General features: G+C 34.8%; 8 protein-coding genes and 1 pseudogene across 10 annotated transcripts; 5 read left to right on the top strand and 4 right to left on the bottom strand.

Annotated features, from left to right (window-relative positions):
- The first annotated feature begins 585 nt into the window (after positions 1 to 585).
- Positions 586 to 1452, top strand: LOC17888085. 2 transcript variants are annotated; one of them, XM_006293334.2, is made up of 4 exons: positions 586 to 751; positions 874 to 933; positions 1028 to 1132; positions 1233 to 1452. In XM_006293334.2, the coding sequence occupies exons 1-4, from the start codon at positions 650 to 652 to the stop codon at positions 1260 to 1262; spliced, it is 297 nt and encodes a 98-aa protein (XP_006293396.2). In that variant the 5' UTR covers positions 586 to 649; the 3' UTR covers positions 1263 to 1452. The 2 variants fall into 2 exon arrangements, with proteins under 2 accessions (XP_006293396.2, XP_006293397.2); XM_006293335.2 differs by having other exon boundaries at positions 1230 to 1452.
- A 302-nt stretch (positions 1453 to 1754) lies between these two features.
- On the bottom strand, positions 1755 to 2101 carry LOC17890143 (annotated as a pseudogene).
- A 1454-nt stretch (positions 2102 to 3555) lies between these two features.
- LOC17890535 (putative defensin-like protein 191) lies at positions 3556 to 4130 on the bottom strand. The gene is made up of 2 exons (XM_006295650.2): positions 4067 to 4130; positions 3556 to 3746 (listed from the first exon to the last, which is right to left on the bottom strand). Exons 1-2 carry the CDS (start codon positions 4128 to 4130, stop codon positions 3556 to 3558), a joined length of 255 nt encoding a protein of 84 aa, XP_006295712.2.
- Positions 4131 to 4553: 423 nt separating this feature from the next.
- LOC17890138 (probable amino-acid acetyltransferase NAGS1, chloroplastic) lies at positions 4554 to 8918 on the bottom strand. 2 transcript variants are annotated; one of them, XM_023785174.1, is made up of 9 exons: positions 8486 to 8918; positions 6854 to 6941; positions 6364 to 6572; positions 6135 to 6286; positions 5597 to 6029; positions 5426 to 5523; positions 5233 to 5344; positions 4994 to 5153; positions 4554 to 4914 (listed from the first exon to the last, which is right to left on the bottom strand). In XM_023785174.1, exons 1-9 carry the CDS (start codon positions 8852 to 8854, stop codon positions 4694 to 4696), a joined length of 1842 nt encoding a protein of 613 aa, XP_023640942.1. In that variant the 5' UTR covers positions 8855 to 8918; the 3' UTR covers positions 4554 to 4693. The 2 variants fall into 2 exon arrangements, with proteins under 2 accessions (XP_023640942.1, XP_006293859.1); XM_006293797.2 differs by lacking the exon at positions 8486 to 8918 and adding an exon at positions 7192 to 7589.
- A 2659-nt stretch (positions 8919 to 11577) lies between these two features.
- LOC17888981 (putative defensin-like protein 303) lies at positions 11578 to 12220 on the top strand. The gene has a single exon (XM_006295693.2). It carries the CDS (start codon positions 11634 to 11636, stop codon positions 11892 to 11894), a length of 261 nt encoding a protein of 86 aa, XP_006295755.1. The 5' UTR covers positions 11578 to 11633; the 3' UTR covers positions 11895 to 12220.
- A 937-nt stretch (positions 12221 to 13157) lies between these two features.
- On the top strand, positions 13158 to 15349 carry LOC17888379 (putative glycosyltransferase 7). The gene is made up of 2 exons (XM_006294137.2): positions 13158 to 14002; positions 14631 to 15349. The coding sequence occupies exons 1-2, from the start codon at positions 13207 to 13209 to the stop codon at positions 15191 to 15193; spliced, it is 1359 nt and encodes a 452-aa protein (XP_006294199.1). The 5' UTR covers positions 13158 to 13206; the 3' UTR covers positions 15194 to 15349.
- Positions 15350 to 17669: 2320 nt separating this feature from the next.
- Positions 17670 to 18644, top strand: LOC17889867 (fatty acid desaturase 4-like 2, chloroplastic). Its single transcript, XM_006296396.2, has one exon. It carries the CDS (start codon positions 17677 to 17679, stop codon positions 18526 to 18528), a length of 852 nt encoding a protein of 283 aa, XP_006296458.1. The 5' UTR covers positions 17670 to 17676; the 3' UTR covers positions 18529 to 18644.
- A 240-nt stretch (positions 18645 to 18884) lies between these two features.
- On the top strand, positions 18885 to 19479 carry LOC17890364 (VQ motif-containing protein 29). Its single transcript, XM_006295695.2, has one exon. The coding sequence runs from the start codon at positions 19104 to 19106 to the stop codon at positions 19452 to 19454; it is 351 nt and encodes a 116-aa protein (XP_006295757.1). The 5' UTR covers positions 18885 to 19103; the 3' UTR covers positions 19455 to 19479.
- Positions 19480 to 19535: 56 nt separating this feature from the next.
- LOC17888192 (GTP-binding protein At2g22870) lies at positions 19536 to 21020 on the bottom strand. The gene is made up of 4 exons (XM_006294623.2): positions 20482 to 21020; positions 20230 to 20299; positions 19947 to 20109; positions 19536 to 19863 (listed from the first exon to the last, which is right to left on the bottom strand). Exons 1-4 carry the CDS (start codon positions 20942 to 20944, stop codon positions 19654 to 19656), a joined length of 906 nt encoding a protein of 301 aa, XP_006294685.1. The 5' UTR covers positions 20945 to 21020; the 3' UTR covers positions 19536 to 19653.
- Between the last annotated feature and the right edge of the window lie 534 nt (positions 21021 to 21554).

Here is a 21554-nt window from a genome sequence, read left to right as displayed (position 1 = left end):
TATAATCGAATAAATTTCAGAAATCATCCGGTCATAAATCATAATACAGTAACTCTTATCTTCTAAAAATGCATCATTATCCTAACTCTCAAGGTTTCATGGCATCTTGCATACAAACCAAATAAAGTTCATCTAGAAAGCAAAGTTGAATTTAATTTATTATAATATCTATTGCAATTAATTTAAAAAATAAAAAAAAAGTTTTCCTAAAATGCAAAAAAAAATATAAACTCGAAGTATTAACATTTTTAATTAAGTCAAAATCTGTTCTTATGGACATTTAATAGCTAATGGAAGTTAAACTAAAGCATTCAATTTTATTCAACAAGCGTTGCCACATACCAACTAGAGAGTCATGGAAAGATTTGACCAAGTAACAAAACTACAAAAATTTAGAAATTTAATTTAATGCATTAAGAAAATCTAAAATGTTTCAAAAAGAAAAAAAAGAAAAAAGTTATTAATTAATACGTTTCTAACAACAATTAAAGAGTTGGATAAGTTTTTGCAGCAATAAATACGGAAAAAAAAAATTAAAGTATCGTTACCTAATTTTAGCCTTATAAATTATGACTCTTCCTATGTAAACATCACAAACCAAGCCAAGCAAATAAAAACGGAGAAAAAAAAGATTCAAGAAGAAGAAACTATGTCAAAGATCAACATTCTCATCGTTGCAGCACTTTTACTTAGCTTCATGGTTATTGATTCAGTGGCTCGTCCTGACTCGTCTCTCCAGAACAAACCTATGGTAAATATACTCATTCTCTCTTAGGAAAAAAAAAAACCAAAATATCATTTTTTGTTGAGTGTTTATAATTTCTAAGAGAGGCCATTGATGGTTTGTGAAATTTATTTATAATTTGAATGAAGGAGAAGGAGATGGGTTGTGAAGGTGATGAATGTATGATGGAAACAACGCATGCAGCTAAAGTCAATCCTTAACCATTATACTCAACTTCTTTATCAATACACCTAAAGGGCTCATGGAACGTACTAAGTAAAGTTTTATTTGATTTGGTTGTAGGTGATGGGTTGTGAAGGTGATGAATGTATGATGGAAACGACGTCGGATGCTCACCTTGATTACATCTATACCCAAGCATCTCCTCCTAAACCACATGCAGCTAAAGTAAATCATTAACTATTATACTGATCAACTTCTTTATCAATACACCTAATATGCTCATTGAACGTACTAAGTAAAGTTTTCTTTGATTTGGTTGTAGAAGATGGGTTGTGAAGGTGACGAGTGTATGTAGAAAACGACTTCGGACGCTAGCTCACCTTGGTTACATATATACCCAAACATCTCCTCCTAAACAAGAAGCACTTGAAGTCAATCCTTAAATTAATTATATATACAATCAGTAATTCATATGTTATGTTGTGATTTATATAATGTTCTCTAATAAAGTCTTAAATCAATGAAATAATAGTGTGCGTTCATCATTTTGTTGACAAGTGAAAACTCACTAATAAAGAGATACAAGGTTTCATCAATAACAGTTTGGGTTCGGGTCGGTTCGGATAATTGATTGGAATACTAAAATATATTCGATGTCTTTTGCGTTATGGTTCGGTAGGACTACTTTTCATCATATTAGATCCGAAATACCTGAAATATAAGTTGAAAGCTGAATCAAAATTGCATTTTTCTTTTAAAATATTTTGGACGTTACATGTTTATATTGATGAATGAAAACAATGAATAATATCGTTGCAAACTTGTAAGTAAGGATCAGCCGAGTCTACTAGGCCTTTTTGCATCCATAACATTTGCAAACTGGTTTTGACTTCTCAATTGCACATTTCCCCTTGCTATAAACACCATCAAGGGTGCAGTCTTGTGTGCATAGACTGTCACTACAAGGACCAGGCGATACGTATGCGGTTCGACCCTCGTTAATTACATGGCTGCTGCTGTGTCTTTACTCTTGATATCCCTACTACATTATGTAAAGAAACATTAATCAAAACCCTTCATATAAGAATTTGAATACTTCAAATATTCAAAGATCAAAGTACAGTCAGTACCTGTCAAAATCAAGAAAATCACAAGATATGTGATGAAACCAATGGCATGTACACCTTTAGCCATTTTCACTGTTATGTTCTTCTTGTTTCGTTCTTTTTAATGGAATATATATATATAACATATAACATATGTACACAAAAGATCTTTTCTCCTAGAAATAGAAAATTTATATTTAAATCAATGCAAAAATATTATTAGCTGTATGTAAAGATCTTTTCTCCTAGAAATAGAAAATTTTTGTCCACAAAAATGTCTACAAATTACCTAGGAATTAAGAACAAGATTTGTATAGATTTGTTGATCACAAAAAGATTTGATAGCCACATTAAGGTCTACATGCATGGTAACATATATTTTGTGGAGTTACTGAGGAATTATTGAGGAATATATCGTTACTGTAATTATATATGGTTACTGTCCTAAAACTAAGGCTATGCAGACTTAAAAGGTGAACCTCTTTATCATCAAGTCCCTGAGTATTCTATTAAGATCTTCCACTTAAGGCATTATTGTAGTATTAAAATTAAAAATTTAAGAGGTAGAGTATCTTAGATATGATTTTCTATTTTGTATAAGATATTTTCTTACTCATTAAACCACTTTTTATATTCAATTTAGTTACAAATTAATCTTTAAAAACTCTAAGATCTCCCCATTAAAAATGGTCTTACGCATCTCTGGTTCATTCGTATACATCACTGTAACATTAAAGGCCAATAAGCTTTTGTGAGACAGACTAAAACTTCGAATCGTTTGAGAATTCATTTTTACTTAACAACGACAAGCGTTAACAAACGAGAGCGTCGTGGATAGGTTGACTGAAGTAACAAGAATACAAATAGTTGGAAATTTAATTTAATACTTATAGAAATAACTTTTTCCTCTCTTTAGATAGCAACAACATGCACGTTGTAACTTTATATTCTTGTTTATGAATGTTCTATTCAAGATTTTAATCAATGAAACAACATTATCAATGGGTTATTTCTATTCAATATGACTTGATGGCGTCCTTAACCAGAATTTATAAGCCTAATAATCCTTTTGTGTTAGTGTCACTGTTTTGTTGATAAGTGATTGCCAAGTGAAACCTCACTAACAAAGAGAGGCAAAGGGTCAAACCAATGACATGTATATATTTCAAACCAATGACAAAACAATGTTAAGAAACGCCAAAAACTCGATTGATTACGATAAATTGCAATACTGAATCTTTAGATAAAGAGCTATCGTTAAGTAATTTTCTAAGGTGATCTAATCAACAACAAATCGATGGATTTTTGAATTTTATAATTGGATTTCGAAAAACACGTTATTACAAAGAATTTTAACCCCACCAAAAATTTAAAAATAATAATAATAATAAGAATTATAATTCTTAACATTACTAATAGAATAAAATTCTAAAAAATCATTACGTTAAATCAAGAAATATCTCCTTTTTTTTTATGAAAGATGAATGATAACAAATTAACAATGAATAATATTGTTGCAATTAGTAGGATCAGCCGAGTCCACTACGCCTTTTTGCATCCATAACATTTGCAAACTGGTTTTGACTTCTCAATTGCACATTTCCCCTTGCTATAAACACCAGCAAGGGTGCAGTCTTGTGTGCATAGACTGTCACTACAAGGACCAGGCGATACGTATGCGGTTCGACCCTCTTTGCATGGTGGCTTCTTACTCTTCACTCTTGATATGCCTACTAATATTATATAAGAAACATTCAACACTTTATTAGATTTTGCATATCTTCATTCTAGTTATGTGTTATTTTCATATTGATCATAATTTTCTTACAAATTTTTAAATATTTGAAAAACAAAATATGCGAAATTTCAATCGGATACAGAAGGTTTATTTTTATTTTTTTGCGGTTAAATTTTAGTTATGAGTTTTGTGAAAGATATTTAAGGTTATGAAAATAAGATATGAACACTAGTCGGAAAATAAAATAGACATCAATGTGTTTGAAAAGAATACACACTAGTCGGAAAATAAAACACAGATCAATATGTACAATACCTGTCAAAATCAAGAAGATCACTAGATAAGTGATGAAACCAATAGCATGTACACCTTTAGCCATAATGCTATAACTTCTTTTTTGTTTCCTTCTGTTTTGATATTTTGCATATGTACACAATCACCTATTATTTGTATATAAAGATTTGTTTTATCCTAAAAATAGAAAGAAAATAAAATGCAATCCTTAAGAAATGCCTATAAATTAGTTAAAAATGAAGAAAAAGTATAACAATTTGATAGACCACATACGTATTTTTCCCCCATAGTTTCCTAATTTTAGTTAAGTTTAATACATATTTTCTCATTTTCACAAATACAATATGAGTATCAAAACGAAACAATAAGTTTAATCAATGATCGTTACTGTCCTGCCGTATCTATTGACGGAGCAGCAGATGTCGCGGCTACTGCCGAGATCAAGACAGCATAGGAGATGACGGTTTCACAAAGGAAGATGCAGATCAACTCGTGGAGAAGCTCAAAGTGATAGCTGCCACAATGGCAATGGAAAGACTGATTTTGGAAATAATATTGGTTCCTTCATAACTTTACAGACTCTTTAGACATTCAGTGGATTTTTTTCTGAGGCAATTACATTCTTCTCTGATACTCTCAAGAACCATATTAAAATGTACGAACAACAGAAATCCCACTTCTGTCTGGCAATAACTTCTTCATGTAATACTTGGATCTCCTCGAAAGATTGATTCTTTCTCGTCTTGCTTCCGGTATCATCTCGATTGAACATTCCTGAAACCCGCGTCTCACAAACCAGTCAGCGGTTCTCGTTGTTAGGAGAAAAAGCATCTCCAGTCCGAGAGCTGACGCTTTCTTCTCAATGTAATCTGCAAATATTTCACAGTCAAGAAACTGAGTTTTTGTCTTAACTGTAGATTGAAAACTCAAAAGTTTTGTGATTTATACCGAGCAATTTATCTCCCTGTCCTTGTCCACGGCAATCAGATGAAACCGCAATAGCTGCAACTTCTCCACACTTTTCTTTAAAGAAAGGGAACAAAGCCGCACAAGCAATAATCTGTCCTTCCCTTTCCACAACCACAAACGAATCCAAAGCTCGCACTAGCTGAACACCAAATAACGATTATCTCTTTAACCATAGCAACAAAACAATCAGACTTAGAACCTTAGGCTAAAAGGCGAACCTCTTCATCAGTTCTGCGAACTAAAGTCCCTGAGTCTTCCAGAGGTTTGATTATTTGTCTAATACCAGTAAGATCTTCTACCTTTGCCTCTCGGGTTCCTTCGTATACATCACTGTGACATTAAGGGCCAGTAAGCATTTGTAAGAAAGATTATAACTATGAATCGTTTGCAATTGAAAACAGTTGTGTATACCTTGCCACCATAGTCCCCATTCCATCTCTTTTGAAAAGCTCCAACAATAGCACTCCGCTTATAGTACCGTCCAATAGGTGAACTCTTTTAACACCACCCTTTAACACAATCAATGTGTCAAAAAATTTCGAAGTAAACAAAAAGAACACGAGGACTAGCTCAAGGACTCACTCTGCAGACGAATGCTGCTGCAGCCAGTTCAGAGAGATATCCGTTTAAGCGGCTAAGTCTCTCCTCACCGCCAATAGCAAAACCTTGCTCCCCAGACCACAACCCATTTCCGTTGTCAAATCCAACACCATTCTGAAAGGTCGGAGTGTGTTTTTCCCAAATTGGTCTCCCGTTATAATTGTTGGGAGTTGTCACCATCCCATTGTAACCAAGCGGTTCAGGGAGACTACTTATCCCTCCATCCCCAACAGCCTTCACGTAATTCGCAGCTATCTCACTTTGTTGTGCCCGTTTTCTGACTAACGTATCTGCTTCCTGAAGAGTCAAGAAGCGAACAAGATGTCCATTCTCATCAAGAACTGGACCGTCCATTATGCAAATAAGCTTATCTGCTCCTATAGCTAAAGCACAGGCCGTAGCAACCTCATAGGTACTGCAGTGTAGAAATAATGTCCCAATATTAGAGTGAGATAACTAATACTTCAAGGTTTTAAGATGTAAATAAGATGTAAACTTTTTGCTAAGAAAGAGAGCATACTTGCAATTTAAGACTTCTCCGGAGCTGGAATGGCCCAAGTTCCTCAGTAGAACTACAGAACCACTATCAAGCCTCTCACGGATCCTATCTACATCTATCTTCTTCACTAAACCAGTAGCTCCAAAATCAACACCATCAACAACACCTCTTCTCTGCCACGCCAATTAATCAGATAAAAATGACAAGAATTGACATTCAAACTAACATATCAAGAAAGTAGAAAACTCACCTTTGCTGCAAAGAAGTTACCAGTGTCGACCCTAACACCCGTTTCATGCAAACGACTATTATCACCATGTCGGCGTATGTTGTAAATTGAAGGTCCGGGAGATAGTTTGGCCTCAATCATTACAGATATTGCCCCTGCAGCTTCCTTGGCAGCCTGCAGAGATGCTGAGTCTGTAACTCTGTAACGACCCACATATGTTGGCTCGCGTCCTGAAACTCATACACCTTAGGCTCCATCTGAACAAGCTCAAAGATTCATATTTATCACAATAATGTCGCCAAATTCGCCATCACTAACTGATGATAAACCATCACTTGACACATACAACGGCTTTGGTTAAATAGATCAATAGAAAGGTAAAATCACTAGCATCTTAAATATATCTAAACAATCTAAGAAAGATAACTATAAGTGACTGAGAGGTCCAAAAAACAGGCAAATACCACGACAAGCAAATAAAGAACATAAATGGCAAGGCTAATTAACTGACCTCTCTCAGCTAAAAGCTCGTCGATTTGCACTTGAGTTCCAGGAACAAGAACAAACCTAATGCCCAAGTGATGAAGAAATGCTATGTCCTGCACATATGTCAAAATCAATTCACTTTAGATTCCTATCCAAAAAGAGTACAAGAACTGAAATCTAAAGTATATTAATCAAATAGCTGCAGAAGACTCAACAAGATCAATGAGCAATCAATGCGACAAATTTCACAAGAGAAACACAAAATTACATGTTCAATTTTAGCTGAGACAAACAATCAAACACCTTGCCTGCAATAATTCTCATATAACCAAAACACTTAAGAGGTAAAGAACAAGTAGGTGCCTTTAAAACGAGATCACAATAAGGGCCATCTAAGACATCTCCAGAGATAGTAACAACGAAGGTACAGCCACGATGAGCCCATAGATACGGCCAAGCTTCACGAAACCACCGCACGAACTGCTTATCACCGACGAAATTCTCACCAATTTCCGCGTAATCAAACATATTACATTTCGCCGCCGTAAGTGGCGGAGGAGAAGACGTGAAAAACGGAAGCTTTATCAATTGACGATGACTGTTTAGCTTCTTGCTCGGCACGAAGAAAGCAAAACCCTTTCTTGTTTGAGGACATCGGGGAGGAACGTAACAGGTAGAAGAAGATACCACCATAGCTCCTCGCTCCGTCATTTTCAATAATTTTCCAATGAAATTGAACAGAATCAGAGCAAAATTGGAAACAATGGCGGATGATCGGTGGAGGAAGAAGAAGAAGAGGCTTTGGAATGCGTGCATTTCATTTCGGTTTATTTCGGTTATTGAATCAAGCAAAAATGGTTAAAACCGGTTTGGTTAAATAAGCCTGAACCGGAATTTGCAGCTGTCTCTGTCAGTGAAAACGAGAGTTGAGGAACAAGACAAGAGATGCAAAAAACATCGACGGCCCATTTTAGATGCTGATTTTGAATTATTACCGTTTTCTGATTGGTTGATTTCGTTGAAGTTTGTGAAATGCATTACAAACGTGTTATTATTATTTTTATATATTTTGTCTGTTAATATACTATATTAGAGGTAAGAAAATTTAAAAATTCCAATAATTTGGCGAGTTTAAATACAAATTTTGTTTTTTGTTTGCCCAAAAAAAAAAAATTATTGAATACAAAGACAATGGTACTACTCTGTTTTTCACAAAATCGCTTGAATTATTGATCAAACATATGATTTTTGAGTTATATGCATTACTATCTCTTCTGTTTAATAAAAGAAGAAATTAGAAGTACGTCTTTTAAGTTTCTATGTAAAAATTCAATTGTATTTGATGTTTTGCCATCAATAATATCGTTATTTGTATAGAATGTATCTGTTATGTAATGAAATGAACCTAGAAACATCACAGGACATATACATTCAATAATTTGTAGGATTACTTTTAGATTTTTACGTACCATTTTACGTAAACACACAGAAACCTTCGCGTCTCGCCGCGTTTTCTACCATATTGATATGGACAGGACAGGACATAGTAACTTATCTTATATGAAATTTGTCATTTCAATGGTCACGCGTTTTGTGGTTTTGGAATCTAGTGGTAATGGTGAAAAAATAACTAGTAGAAATAGTAATGGACCTTGACCTTGAGAATGCCGTCGAGAGTTGAACCGGAGTCAAGTAGTTCAGCCGACAACATAACGACAAATACGCTGTCTCTATGTAGATTCACGTACGGATGAGCTTCCCTAAGGACCGCCACTAGCTCAGCTTCATCCTTCGCAACAACCCCGCCGGTGTCACCAAAACTGGAATGGTTTCTTGTTTCTCCACCGTTAACGTTAATGGTCCAGCTCCGTCGTTGCTGCTTCGTCAAAGAAGAGACGTGACTATGTCTCATTTGCTTCGGACATCCCCAAGAACCTGGCGGCTTAGACCCCAAACCGGAGTTTTCCGGAGCCTCGCCGCAGATGAGTGAGCCAACCCACGGTGGTCGGGATCTGCAGTTTGCCATTTATTTGTGTATGAAGATCAGAAGAAAATGACTTAGTACCAAAAAAAAAAATATCTTGGATACTCTTTTGTTTGTCTAGTTTTGTAATAAGTCAATAAAACAAATAGTTATTAGATTAAACAATTAAAACGAAAATGGAAAAATGAAGAATGAGATATTTTTGTTGTTGTAAGATAATGTATAATGAGAGCGATGTGAGATTAAATTTGGATAGTTATTGACTTAATTATTGCGATAATGGTTATCTATTTGAAAGCGATCGAGATGATTAGATGAAATGAAACTTGAACCTCATATATATTTTTCAGCCATCGGATAATTATAGAATAACTATAGTCTATAGAAGTTGTAGATATTTAAGTCTATGTATGTTTATATTTTATATACAGAGAATTTGTATTATTCTAAAATAATTTTGGTACATTTTTCTAATTATAATAATGGGAAAATATGTTGCTGTCCCATTCATCGAACATCATATTGTATGCTCTTTCCTTATGATCGTTATGATTGTTGGAAATTTCATTTAGCTTAATCATCTTATTCTACCATTTTGTAGAAAAAATACATATTGTATCTAGTAATGGAACGAATCGAATGACAAAGACAAAAGCCTTGTTAGAGAACGTTGTCACGCTAAGACTATCTCCAATGCTAAAGTTGTAAACAAGTTTTTTAGCATTATTTTATAAAAAAAAATATAAGTTATGAAGTTAAGAAATTTTTGAAGATGAAAAGAAATATATGCTTCCAATGGCAAAGTTCTAAATTCAAAGTTTTTAAAATTATAATTAAAAAACTTCTTTGAAAATAAGTTTGAAGTACAAATCTCAAACCAATCAATTGCCTACACCTTGCACTAAAAACCAACATCAAAATTTCTAACTAAGATATTTTTCTTAGGTTAATACATATTTTTGAATTATTTTTTATTTTTTATAACTAAGAAATTTGCTAACATACTTGCTTTGGACCTGCTCTAACAACTCTAAGCGGTACAAAAGAATCGTTTTAGTATAGTTGCTAGTTTCTTCTTTGGAAAAGGTGCACTCGTCAAGGCCATAGTATTCTCCATGTGATCGAACTCAAAAAAGCTACAATACATCCCCATGAAGTTCCTTTCGAATTCAACTCTTCTAGTCTTGTTTTTCTTATGATCATAATAGTATGCCCAGAAATTGTCATCATTATAACAAAAAAGAACTCCCACACATCATCACAATCTCATCATCGCGAGTGACACCAAGGATACGGTAATGTACTATAGAAGGATCAGCTATGGAAAATGTAATCTTTGACCATTCTTGTTTCCCCATATGATCTTCCATAATCCACAAATCTGTACTAGCATTATTGCTGTGAGTTTGATCACGTACATGTATGCATCCTAATTTCCCTTGGTAGTTTACTAGTGTGATCGAATTCCAAATCGGATGAGTACTGATCACCATATTTTCCGGCATATGGATACAAACAAATCTCTCGAATCTAACATCAAACGTCACCAATACATCTCTGAGCTCTCTTCTTGCCATGTAATAAATCATCCCCTTGATGCATACCCTATGGTCTCTATTATGATCCCTTGGTGGAAAGAAATTGTCTTTGATGTTAATGTTTCTCCATTGCTGTGACTTTGTATTGATTCTCAACTGGATCATACCCAAATAATACATCATCAATAATGGACAGACTATCGTATACGACATTGGGTAATGAAACAGATTGTTTTTGTGGTAGGGTTGTATATCGAAATCTTATTCCACCATGACACACAACAGATTAATCCGTGTACATATCGATAAATATAGCACTTTAACCCACAAGGTAATGTCTCATGACACTCTTTGTCAGCAGATATGTATGTTTGGTTAGTGTTTTGAGGATTCGCATACGAGGAGAAATATAAAGTCTTGTCCAACATACAGCGAATTTCGTGGATGACGAGTAGTCGCGGCTGAGTCAAATTCCGAGTCTTAATCAAGTCGGTAATAACAGATGACCATAGCTTCGAAACACATTGGAACCTAACTAGTGACTTCACTGGAAATTTCCAGAGTATATTGACTATTACATCCAAAGGGATATAGATTGCATCTTCCGACGACTCTTTTACGCGGCGAGGTTGTAGTTTCAAAGCTCGTGAGAACTTCTCGCTAATCTTCTCTCCACGTCCTCCCTTCATAGCGTTAAGTTTTCTATTTTGTGAATCTCAAACGAAGAAGAGATTCTCTCACACACACACACACAACCCTAAAGAGTTAGAGCACAACCTAAACCCTTAAATATGAAACTTAATTACAAAAAGACAAATTCCTTTTCGTGTCTAAAATCATTGTAAATTTTCCTTTTTATGGTTAAGATCTCCTCATTACAATCTAGATACTTTACAATATTTTTAAGTTAACTTGAAAGATTTTTCTATTTTTTTTTCTCTAAAGCTTATTCTTATTTTCTTTTTGGTAAATAGAAAACTAATTAAGGTTGAATTCTTTAGGTCATAAACCTTATCCCCAACCCAATAAGTTTTACGAACGCATTTTATTCTCTGCAATATATGTTCACGTTTACTTTGCTTCTTGGATTTCATCATGACGTACACGGTTTCAGAAGTTGTGAGGTTTTCTCATCGTTTACTTTGCGTTTTCTCTTCATGATGTATATAACCTTGGTTTACAAAGCGTAAACAATATTTGTCCAATTGTGCAAGGAAACTCAAAAAAATCTTTTGCTCTAAAGGTTTCACAAAAAACCGAAAAAGATAGAAAAAATAATCAACATGAAGGCCTCGGCATTCTTCATTGCTCTATTGGTTATCGTATATGGTGTCGAAACGATAGAAAGCAGGAATTGTGAAATAAACGACGATTGCAAAGACCGGCAACCATGTTCAGTGCCTCTCGCTTGTGTATTTGGCAACTGCATTTGTCCATCGAAAAATCAATCTAAAATCTTCATTCCTCCTTGTCCAATCGTATGTGCACGTATAGGGGAAAAAACTTTAAATCAGTGGCCTCCTTGCGTTTGCATTAAAAAGTAAAGTCAAGAATATGTTGTGACTCAAGCGGGAGAAAGAATTGGTGATGGTGATGATAATGATGCTTAACATATACAAAAGAATTGTATACATGTCTCTCTTTGTTGATTCTATACATGGTGTTGTCGTTGGTGGGCGCCTTAGTTATTACCGTTGGTGCATGTCGATGTTGCGGAGATTCCAAAAATTTCGAGTCACAATTGTGTGTTTTACACTAATCTACACATATATTTGTTTTTCCTTCGCATGTTTTGATAGTTCAAGATGATAATACTTATTTGTAGAGGAAGTGTTATTGTGTTAATCACTTAGCATTTTTTCTTCTTCTATGAAGTTATAAAAAGTAACAATGCTATAAAAGTTGCGAGTATTGTTGAAAGCTCTGTTAATTGTAACCGACGTATTCATATTGGACTTATTTTAAACTATCAACATCACACGATCTTGTTTTGTCAAGTGCCTTTTAATCATGCAAACTCGAATTTGAATCTGATTATTTAGAATATTTCAATTGCCCATTAAAACCTTTTAATCCACCATTCGTCTGTATAAAAACTTTAATGTTAGTGTACACGAAATAAATTAATCATACAATATATATATAAGTTTATATCATAGTATATAGTATCTATCATAGTATAAAGAAACAGAGTTATAATGGCGTAGTCGTGTATTGTTCCTCCTCATTTATTGTGTGATGGGCACAAAGATGCGTTCAGCTTACTCAGTCAAAAACTAATGTTTTTATTTTCAGACCATTTTTAAAGTATTTTAGGTCCATTTTAATAGAATTACTATAGACTTTTTTAAAATTATAAACTAATATAAACCCAATTTTTCAACATATCAAGCAAGAAATTGCGGGTGAAATAGTAATCTTTTTTTTTTGCATTCCTAAATTATCGCAGCTTAAACTCACGTGCCCTTTCTTAACCGGACGCCGACACGTAGCCACCAACACCAATCAGTGTCGGTGAACCAACCCGGTCCGGTTCGTCACACATCACTCACGTTGTTCAAGTTTCTCTTCTAACCATATAACACTATCACATGTCATTCTGACAAAATAAAAACCTTATCTTTTACAATTTATAAAAAAACCTACCAATCAAAACACGAAAACTATCAAGTTAGTACATTTTAAAATTTTACAATTTGTTTTTCACAAATTTTTTTAATATCCTACTTAAAATATATCAATCAAGTGAGTAATGTCACATTAATGTTATATTGAAAATAAATATTCATTACCTTTTTTACAACGAAGTCCCAAAAAAAATTTGTATATCATTCCATCTCTAAAGATTTTAAGTAAATGGTGTCGATTGAGACATCATCACAACATTACCAATCATCTCCGATGGCTAAATACGCCGGAACAAGAACAAGACCTGTGATATGTTTCTCCGACGTCGTTCTCTTCCTCGGCGGAGCTTTTATGTCGCTAATCCTCGTTTGGTCATTCTTCTCCTTCTCTTCAATCTCACCAAACCTCACCGTCAAAACCGATGGCTCCTCCTCCTCCTCCACCAAATGCTATCACGGCATCGATACGAACCACGACCCAACCGACCCGGTTTACTACGACGACTCGGATCTAAGTTACACAATCGAGAAACCGGTTAAGAACTGGGACGAGAAACGAAGGCGGTGGTTCAATCTCCACCCTTCGTTCATCCCAGGGGCTGAGAATCGTACGGTTATGGTTACGGGATCACAATCTTCGCCGTGTAAGAACCCGATCGGGGACCATTTGTTGCTTAGGTTTTTTAAGAACAAGGTTGATTACTGTCGGATCCATGGTCATGATATATTCTACAGCAACGCGCTTCTTCACCCGAAGATGAATTCGTATTGGGCGAAACTTCCGGCGGTTAAAGCGGCGATGATTGCTCATCCCGAGGCGGAGTGGATCTGGTGGGTTGATTCTGATGCTTTGTTTACTGATATGGATTTTTCTCCGCCGTGGAGACGGTATAAGGACCATAACCTCGTTGTTCATGGTTGGCCGGGAGTGATTTATAATGATCGGAGCTGGACGGCGTTGAACGCCGGCGTTTTTCTAATTAGGAATTGTCAGTGGTCTATGGAGCTTATTGACACGTGGACAGGTATGGCCCCTCTTATTTATTGTTTTTATTATAAAGTTATATATTTTGTTGGTCCAAAGTCCGGTTTGGTTCTAAAAATTTTAGAATTTTTGTTTTTAGTATGGAAAATTTTACCGGATCATTCAAATTTCGGTTCGGTCTGGTCTTGTCTGTTAAAGACAAATTTTGGTACCTAAGCTAAAATATTTCAATTTAATTTGGTACATCTCGGTATAGTTCAATAATTTTGAGTAAATTTATCTAAATTATAACAAACTTTTTTTTTTTTTTTGGGTTCAATTTCAATTAAATTCGGATTATTTTCAATATGTTTGGTACATTTCGGTGTCTATCAATAATTGCGATTTGATTTTTGAAAATTATGATAAAAAATTGTAATTTCAGTTTAAATTAAGTATAGTTTAGCTTGGTTTAGTGATTCTTAACCAACATTATGCGTAAACGGTTGAATTTGGTACATTTCGGTATATTTTGATAATTTCATTTTAATTTTGATAAATTATGAAATTTTAGATAATTTCGGTTTCATTTCAGTTAACTTGAATCAACAAGGTTTGATTTGGTTCGGTTAACGCAAATTGAATTCAAATCGGGTTGGTTAACTTGGTTTGATTATATTTCCTGCTAGGTATGGGACCGGTAAGTCCGGAGTATGCAAAATGGGGACAGATCCAACGGTCAATATTCAAAGACAAGCTATTCCCAGAGTCAGATGATCAAACGGCTCTGATTTACTTACTATACAAACACAGAGAAGAGTATTATCCCAAGATATACCTCGAAGGAGACTATTACTTCGAAGGTTACTGGTTAGAGATCGTACCGGGTTTAGCTAACGTAACGGAGCGGTACCTGGAGATGGAACGAGAGGACGCCACGTTGCGTAGACGACACGCGGAGAAAGTGAGCGAGCGATACGCTGCGTTTCGGGAGAAACGGTTTTTGAAAGGAGAAAGAGGCGGGAAAGGGAGTAAACGGAGGCCGTTCGTGACGCATTTCACGGGGTGTCAGCCTTGTAGTGGTGACCATAACAAGATGTACGATGGTGACACGTGTTGGAATGGGATGATCAAAGCCATTAATTTCGCTGATAATCAAGTGATGCGTAAGTATGGTTTCGTACACTCGGATCTAGGCAAGACTTCCCCTCTTCAACATGTACCGTTCGATTATCCTGATGAGCCTTGGTGATTTTTTTTTTTTTTAGGTTTTTTTGTTGAATATTGTGTGTTGTGTTTTTTTTTTTTTTTTTTTTAAAACTCTTTAGATGTGCTTTTATAATGAGTTTATTATTATAATCCATGAATCAAAAAGGTTTATAATGAGGAATCTTTTTGAATAATTTAATGATTCTTGGTTTAGGGAAAAGTTTAAAGAGCTTTTGATGATGGAGAAAAATGTATTATTGTAGCCTTTTTGGAGCAAATGAGATAAAGAAAACAATAATTACTTGTATTTTTTCGACTCATATAATTGTACTTAAAAAAAAAAAAACAATAACCGAATTATACCAAAGTTAGATCGTTGTTGGCCAAATTAAGATCGGTACTTTCGCTAATACCAGACCAAAACAAACCAAACTGAACTAAATCGAATGTAATCATTCAAATTCAACCAACAGAAAAAAAAAACTGAATTTACTAAAACTTTAAAAAACATCAGTTAGTTATTATTTTGAGGTTTTAAACTTAAATGAAACAAATAAAGAACCAAAGTTATTTCTAGTTAATTTTATAGTATTAAAAAATTATTTTTTCAAAATATTATATGTTTCTATAATCCATGAATTGTGTGAGATCCCGGTTGCGGAGATGTTTAAATGAATTGATTTGACCACCTATTGTCACCAAAAGTACACTAATCTTTTCGGTCAACGGTCCTGACATTGTTAAGCGTGGTTATACTGAAGTAGTAAAAAAATGAGTGACTTTTCGGGAAGTGGTTGTCGGAACTGTATAAGTGAGGCCAAAACACAAAGAAATATCATGTGGTGATTTATAGGGACGGTAAACAAGACTTTTAGTCTCCCAGACGTAGCTAACCAGCCGTCGGGTATTAATAGGCTCATGAACCTAGTGAGAGAACGTGAAACCCATTAAGAAAATAGGTTCATAGACTGATAGTGAACATGGGGCCTACCGAAGAATATGCGCATTACAAATTGAGAGGTTAAGTAATACAGAGGAGTCGATTAAACTAATAAATTTTTAAAAATAATTTAATTATTCTTGGTTTTGGGTAAAGTGTAAAGAGCTTTGACAGAAATGAGATTATTGTAATTTGTAGGGTAATCGAACATAAAGAAAACAATAATTACTTTTCCCCTTTATAATCTGAGTACACTTCATCGTGGGTGGGATTCTAGATATTTGTCTTTTGAAATTCTATCAAATCTGTGTTATTTACTCCGGTAGCTTTGCATTTGCAAAATTTTCAAAAGAAAAAAAAGCTCTACAAAGATTAAATTATTCTATATTAATCCAAAATGCTCGAAAATTCCAATAAGAGATCTCTCTTGGCCATAATTATTTCTAACACAATATCAGCAAAGCTAACGATGATGTGATCAATCTAACAAGGTGATTTTACTTTACCTAAATTAGACTTCTTTAAACATCTCTTTCAAACCAAATAGTGGTCTTTTCAAACTCCAAAATCTTATAAGCCTATCCCCCATACCAGTTGCAATCTCTATGGGGATATTCCTTGTTTGATCGAAAGCCTTATTTTTGTCTCAAGAGGCTTGATATTTCAGCTAGTGAATCAATCTTTGCAAGATGGGCTTGATAGCATGAGAGATTAACACATTTTACTTTTCTATACCATGTGACATGTGATTCGATTACCCTTAAATATTAGTCAAAAATCATTCTAAATTCAGAATAAATAGTGTGGTGATCTTTGGAGGAGAAGTTCACTATAAGTATTTCACTAGATTTTATAAAAACATGAATGTTTTATTTCGTATTTTTTTAATTTCTATAAAGAAAATATAAAACAAATAAAAATCTGGATTAACAAACAATCTTGGGTTAAATAGTACTTTTTAGTGTTAGGGCATCTTCCGTGGCAGTCCTAATAAAAATGCTAATTAGTTTTATGAACCAATAATAAAATAATAAAATAGAAAAGGGTTCATAATTAAGAGAATCGGTCTCTCTTTCGGCAATGGAAGAATCGTTCATTCTTTATTCTCTTGGATTAACGAACAATTTTGATTAAATAGTATCTTTTAGTGTTAGGACATTTTCGGTGGCAGTCCTGATAAAGGTGTTAATTAGTTTTTTGAACCAATAATAAAATTATAAAATAGAAAAGGGTCCATAATTAAAAGAATCGATCTCTCTTTAGGCAATGGAAGAATCGTTCATTCTTTCTTCTCTTACAGTATAAATAACGTAAATTGTTATTTTATTATTTTAATTTAACTTTTATAATTAATTTAATTAGAAACATTTTTATGCGTTTTCTTAATGGAGGTGGTCTTAGGGTTTTTTTTGGTAACTTCATAAATTAGTTCAAATTTTGAGATTTATTTCTGATATTGTTATCTCTTCCTCTCTTACATTTTTAGGTGGAAATTATCTCTTTTAAATTATTATTTTTTCTTCCTTTATCCTTGTTTTTTTTAGCTTTGGATAACTTTCACATCACCACAAATATTTTCTCCTTCAATGTCTACACCTCTTCAAACCAAGTACACTCTATCTCCCATCACAAACAACATCCCAAGATGCCACCGTCCATGGCTTCTCCGTTTACGTGTCACGTGCTTGTCTCAGTCCAGCCATAAAATGAAGCTTGTCGTTGAGCAGCGACTTGTGAATCCTCCTGTCATCTCCACCGACCCAAATCTTCAATCTACATGGACACACCGCTTATGGGTTGCAGCAGGCTGCACCACTGTGTTTGCCTCTTTCACCAAATCCATCATTGGAGCGTTTGGTTCTCATCTCTGGCTCGAACCAGCTTTAGCCGGTTTAGCCGGGTACATTATAGCAGATCTAGGCTCTGGTGTATACCATTGGGCTACTGATAACTACGGTGATGAGTCAACTCCTCTAGTAGGAACTCATATCAAAGACTCTCAAGATCACCACAAGTGGCCTTGGACAATCACTAGACGTCAATTTGCAAACAATCTACATTTCTTGGCTCGAGGCGTGACCTTGATAGTTCTCCCAATAGATCTTGCGTTTGACGACCCTGTGGTTCATGGCTTCGTAAGCACGTTTGCGTTTTGCGTTTTGTTTTGTCAGTTGTTTCATGCTTGGGCTCATGGTACCAAGAGCAAGCTCCCACCTCTTGTGGTCTGGTTGCAAGACATTGGTCTGCTCGTTTCACGGACACGTCACGTGAGTCATCACCTAGCACCGTATAACAACAATTACTGCGTAGTGAGTGGGGCGTGGAACAATGTTTTGGATGAAAGCAAGGTCTTTGAGGCAATGGAGATGGTGTTGTATCTTCAACTTGGGGTGAGACCAAGGTCATGGACAGAAGAAACCGACATATCCAAATGCTAATCTCTCTTATGTATTAACTTATAAGACTTATCTTATTGTCCAAAATCAAATGGCTCTTGTGTATTTTAAAATATTGGTAGACCAAAATTTTGAATAGTGTATACTTTTGTGTTGTGGACCAATTGATTCAAGATTCGTTATTATATGTATCCTATGATATAATTGTTGACAAAAACAAAAATAAAGATATGTATAACTAAAGCAAAAACCATGTTAATCCAAGAGATTGTTCACATTGCTTTTACACCTAACAATTATTTAGTAAACAAGAAAATAAAATAGGTAGCACACCCACGTTGACATTTCAATGCCATGAAATGAATCATCCCATACCATTCCTAATAACGCACATTTATTTCACTTAAAAGTCAAAAAACCAAATAAGCCGCAAACGAAGATTCATAAATACCCAAAAACGCATTTGACCCACGCTTTTAAAACGTTGACATATCAATGCCTATCCACACATATATAAATACTTGTGTACACACACACACACAAGCCATCAAGATAAGACATTAAGCTTCAAATCATTTTGTTGTGTATTGCAAAAACTTAACTTCTGATCATCTCCCATGGAAGCTACTTCACAGCCATGTTTCTCTCAGAATTACCACTCCTCGCTCCATTCGATCCGTAAGGAACCAGCAAAGCCTTGGAAAAAACCTGTAACAGGGTTGTCTCAGCGTATGCATCCTAAAGTTTACCGAGTCGAGCCTGTTAACTTCAAGGAGTTGGTTCAGAGACTAACTGGTGCACAAGACCATGAGCCAGAGGTAAATCAAGTTGAGCTTAAGCCACTCAAGGTTTCTGATGAGGCAGTAACAACTAAGGACAACCCGTTGGCTTTTGATCTTTCACCGTCATCATCTCGGTTCTGGGAAGCTTTCCCTCTTCTCAGTCCTGCAAATCTTTCAAGATGGTAGCAAGAAAATAAAAGTTTCCTTTGATTATAATTCTTGCCAATTTTTTGGCAATTCTTGATGTTGTTTCCAACGAATTAGACCTGTAATGACTTTTTATGATCTTATCTATAAATACAAAGGTTACTGTTACATTAACAAACTGACACCAATGTTTCAAAAACGACTTCTTCGAATATCTGTTTAAGAATTTACGCGCTACCTATTGATCCCAGTAGTTTCGCAGCTGCGACATGTGAAGAAGAAGCTCATCTCTTCCTAAACCGGATACACTACTAGTCAAAATCCAAGGAGGATGTACTTTAAAATTCTCTCTAATGATTTGTTGGAAAGCTTTGATGTTCTCATCAGGTCTTTTCCCTTTCGCCGCCTTCATTTTATCGCATTTCGTAAACACAAATGTCATCGGCACCTGAAATACATCAAAATCAAGAATTAACAACTCACTTAACTGAGAACTTTGTACCACACAAAAGCCAAATTACCACCACATACATTGTTGCGACCAAGCCAATTAGCACAATCAAGATCAATCTTCTGAGGAGGAACACTTGCATCAATCAGAAGAAGAACACAAACAAGTGTGTCTCTATTCAAAAAGTAACCTTTAGTAAACGCAGACCAATCCGTCTTTGCAGCATCTGACACTTTAGCAAATCTGCAAATACACTCTTAATATCAAACAACAAGCCAAGAACATTGAACCAGAGTGCCAAATCCTAGCTGCAATATCAAACAAAGATCGTATTTTTCTAAAAGCAAGAGATCAGATACATACCCATAACCAGGTAAATCCACAATGTACCAACTCTTATTCACCAAGAAGTGATTTATAAGCTGAGTCTTCCCTGTTTCCAAAATAAAAATCGAAACTTTCAGAGTTCCAAAGTTAAAAATCGAAACTTTCAGAGTTCCAAAGTTAGAAAATCGAAACTTTCAGAGTTCCAATGTTAAAAAGATCGAAACTTTCAGAGTTCCAAAACCAAAAATTTGGATTCTTTAAAGCAAAACAGAGAAGAGAAACACAAACCAGGTTTCTTGGAGGTAAGAGCAACTTCTTTCTTACGAACCAAGCAATTGATAAGAGAAGACTTGCCAACATTAGAACGACCCAAAATAGCAATCTCAGGACGATCATCTTTAGGACAATCTCTAGCTCGAGCACTACTCTTAACAAATTCAACTTCTTTGATTTGTGAATGACCCGCGAATGGTCCGATTACGATGTTGGAGCCCGGAAGAACCATATCATCTGTTAACTCCTCGATCTCTACACCAGGAGGTACGAACAACACGGACTTTGCGAACTTGGCCGCATCGGATATGGAACGGTTCGTTGATGTTGTTGTTGGGTTGTTCAATGATGCTGAGATTCGTGGGATGGATATGAATTTGGGGTTACGGAATGAGTGGAGAGTGTGGAGTTTGTGAGATTTGGGTACTAAAGGAGTGAGATGTATTGTTAAGGATCGATATCGGAGTAGTAGCACCATCTTGTTTGGGCAGAGAGAGAGGTCTGTGTTTGGGTTTAGAGTGAAGAAGATAGGGTTTTGAGTTTGTAGACCAGAGTGGTTTCTTCTGTGTCAGGTGGAGGCTTTCATTTTTTTTTGTCAAACTTTGTAATCACTAGGTAATGTCCCGCGCATATGCGCGGGTTGTTGTATATTTATTTAATTATTTTAATTTATTTGTTACTTATAAAAAATAGATTAAATAAATTTTAATGCTTATGAAATTTTTACATGTTATTTATTTAAATTATACAATAGAAGCATACATCCATATCTTTTGAATTTATTCGTTGATTAATTATTCAATTAATCAATTTTGATAGTAATTTTCTTTAGTACTTTTAAGTATTATTTGATAAAACAATAATATTGTTAATGATAAAAATAAGAATGATATTGGGAGAATTTAAAAAATACCCCTTTAAAAATACCACTTTTTAAATTTACCCCCTTTTCAAACTTTATCAAAACAACCACTAAAAATGTTGAAATTTATCCAAATATGTGTGTAAACTTATAAATATACACAAAAAATTACCTTTATTTGTGTATAAAATTTTATTTATTTCATTGTCTTACAAATTGGTTTGAA

This window comes from Capsella rubella, unplaced genomic scaffold (genome assembly GCF_000375325.1).
Source record: "Capsella rubella cultivar Monte Gargano unplaced genomic scaffold, Caprub1_0 scaffold_4, whole genome shotgun sequence".
Classification (NCBI taxonomy): domain Eukaryota; kingdom Viridiplantae; phylum Streptophyta; class Magnoliopsida; order Brassicales; family Brassicaceae; genus Capsella; species Capsella rubella.
The sequence above is the reverse complement of the archived record's forward strand: the minus strand, read 5'-3'. Positions and strand labels throughout refer to the sequence as shown.

Bases quoted from the DNA above. Each gene is read 5' to 3' on its own strand.
- LOC17890138 (XM_023785174.1), bottom strand. From the start codon at position 8,854: ATGGCAAACTGCAGATCCCGACCACCGTGGGTTGGCTCACTCATCTGC. The intron at 6,942-8,485 runs GTCAAGGTCCAT...ACATATGTGCAG, and splicing joins CTCTCGACGGCATTCTCAAG to GACATAGCATTTCTTCATCA. The intron at 5,524-5,596 runs GTGAGTCCTTGA...ATTGTGTTAAAG, and splicing joins CAGCAGCATTCGTCTGCAGA to GGTGGTGTTAAAAGAGTTCA.
- LOC17888981 (XM_006295693.2), top strand. From the start codon at position 11,634: ATGAAGGCCTCGGCATTCTTCATTGCTCTATTGGTTATCGTATATGGT.
- LOC17888085 (XM_006293335.2), top strand. From the start codon at position 650: ATGTCAAAGATCAACATTCTCATCGTTGCAGCACTTTTACTTAGCTTC. The intron at 752-873 runs GTAAATATACTC...ATTTGAATGAAG, and splicing joins CTCTCCAGAACAAACCTATG to GAGAAGGAGATGGGTTGTGA. The intron at 1,133-1,229 runs GTAAATCATTAA...ATTTGGTTGTAG, and splicing joins CTAAACCACATGCAGCTAAA to AAGATGGGTTGTGAAGGTGA.
- LOC17888192 (XM_006294623.2), bottom strand. From the start codon at position 20,944: ATGGTGCTACTACTCCGATATCGATCCTTAACAATACATCTCACTCCT. The intron at 20,300-20,481 runs GTTTGTGTTTCT...TTTTGGAAACAG, and splicing joins TCTTACCTCCAAGAAACCTG to GGAAGACTCAGCTTATAAAT. The intron at 20,110-20,229 runs GTATGTATCTGA...GTGTATTTGCAG, and splicing joins GTGGATTTACCTGGTTATGG to ATTTGCTAAAGTGTCAGATG.
- LOC17888379 (XM_006294137.2), top strand. From the start codon at position 13,207: ATGGTGTCGATTGAGACATCATCACAACATTACCAATCATCTCCGATG. The intron at 14,003-14,630 runs GTATGGCCCCTC...ATTTCCTGCTAG, and splicing joins GCTTATTGACACGTGGACAG to GTATGGGACCGGTAAGTCCG.
- LOC17890535 (XM_006295650.2), bottom strand. From the start codon at position 4,130: ATGGCTAAAGGTGTACATGCTATTGGTTTCATCACTTATCTAGTGATC. The intron at 3,747-4,066 runs GTATTGTACATA...ATATAATATTAG, and splicing joins GATCTTCTTGATTTTGACAG to TAGGCATATCAAGAGTGAAG.
- LOC17889867 (XM_006296396.2), top strand. From the start codon at position 17,677: ATGTCTACACCTCTTCAAACCAAGTACACTCTATCTCCCATCACAAAC.
- LOC17890364 (XM_006295695.2), top strand. From the start codon at position 19,104: ATGGAAGCTACTTCACAGCCATGTTTCTCTCAGAATTACCACTCCTCG.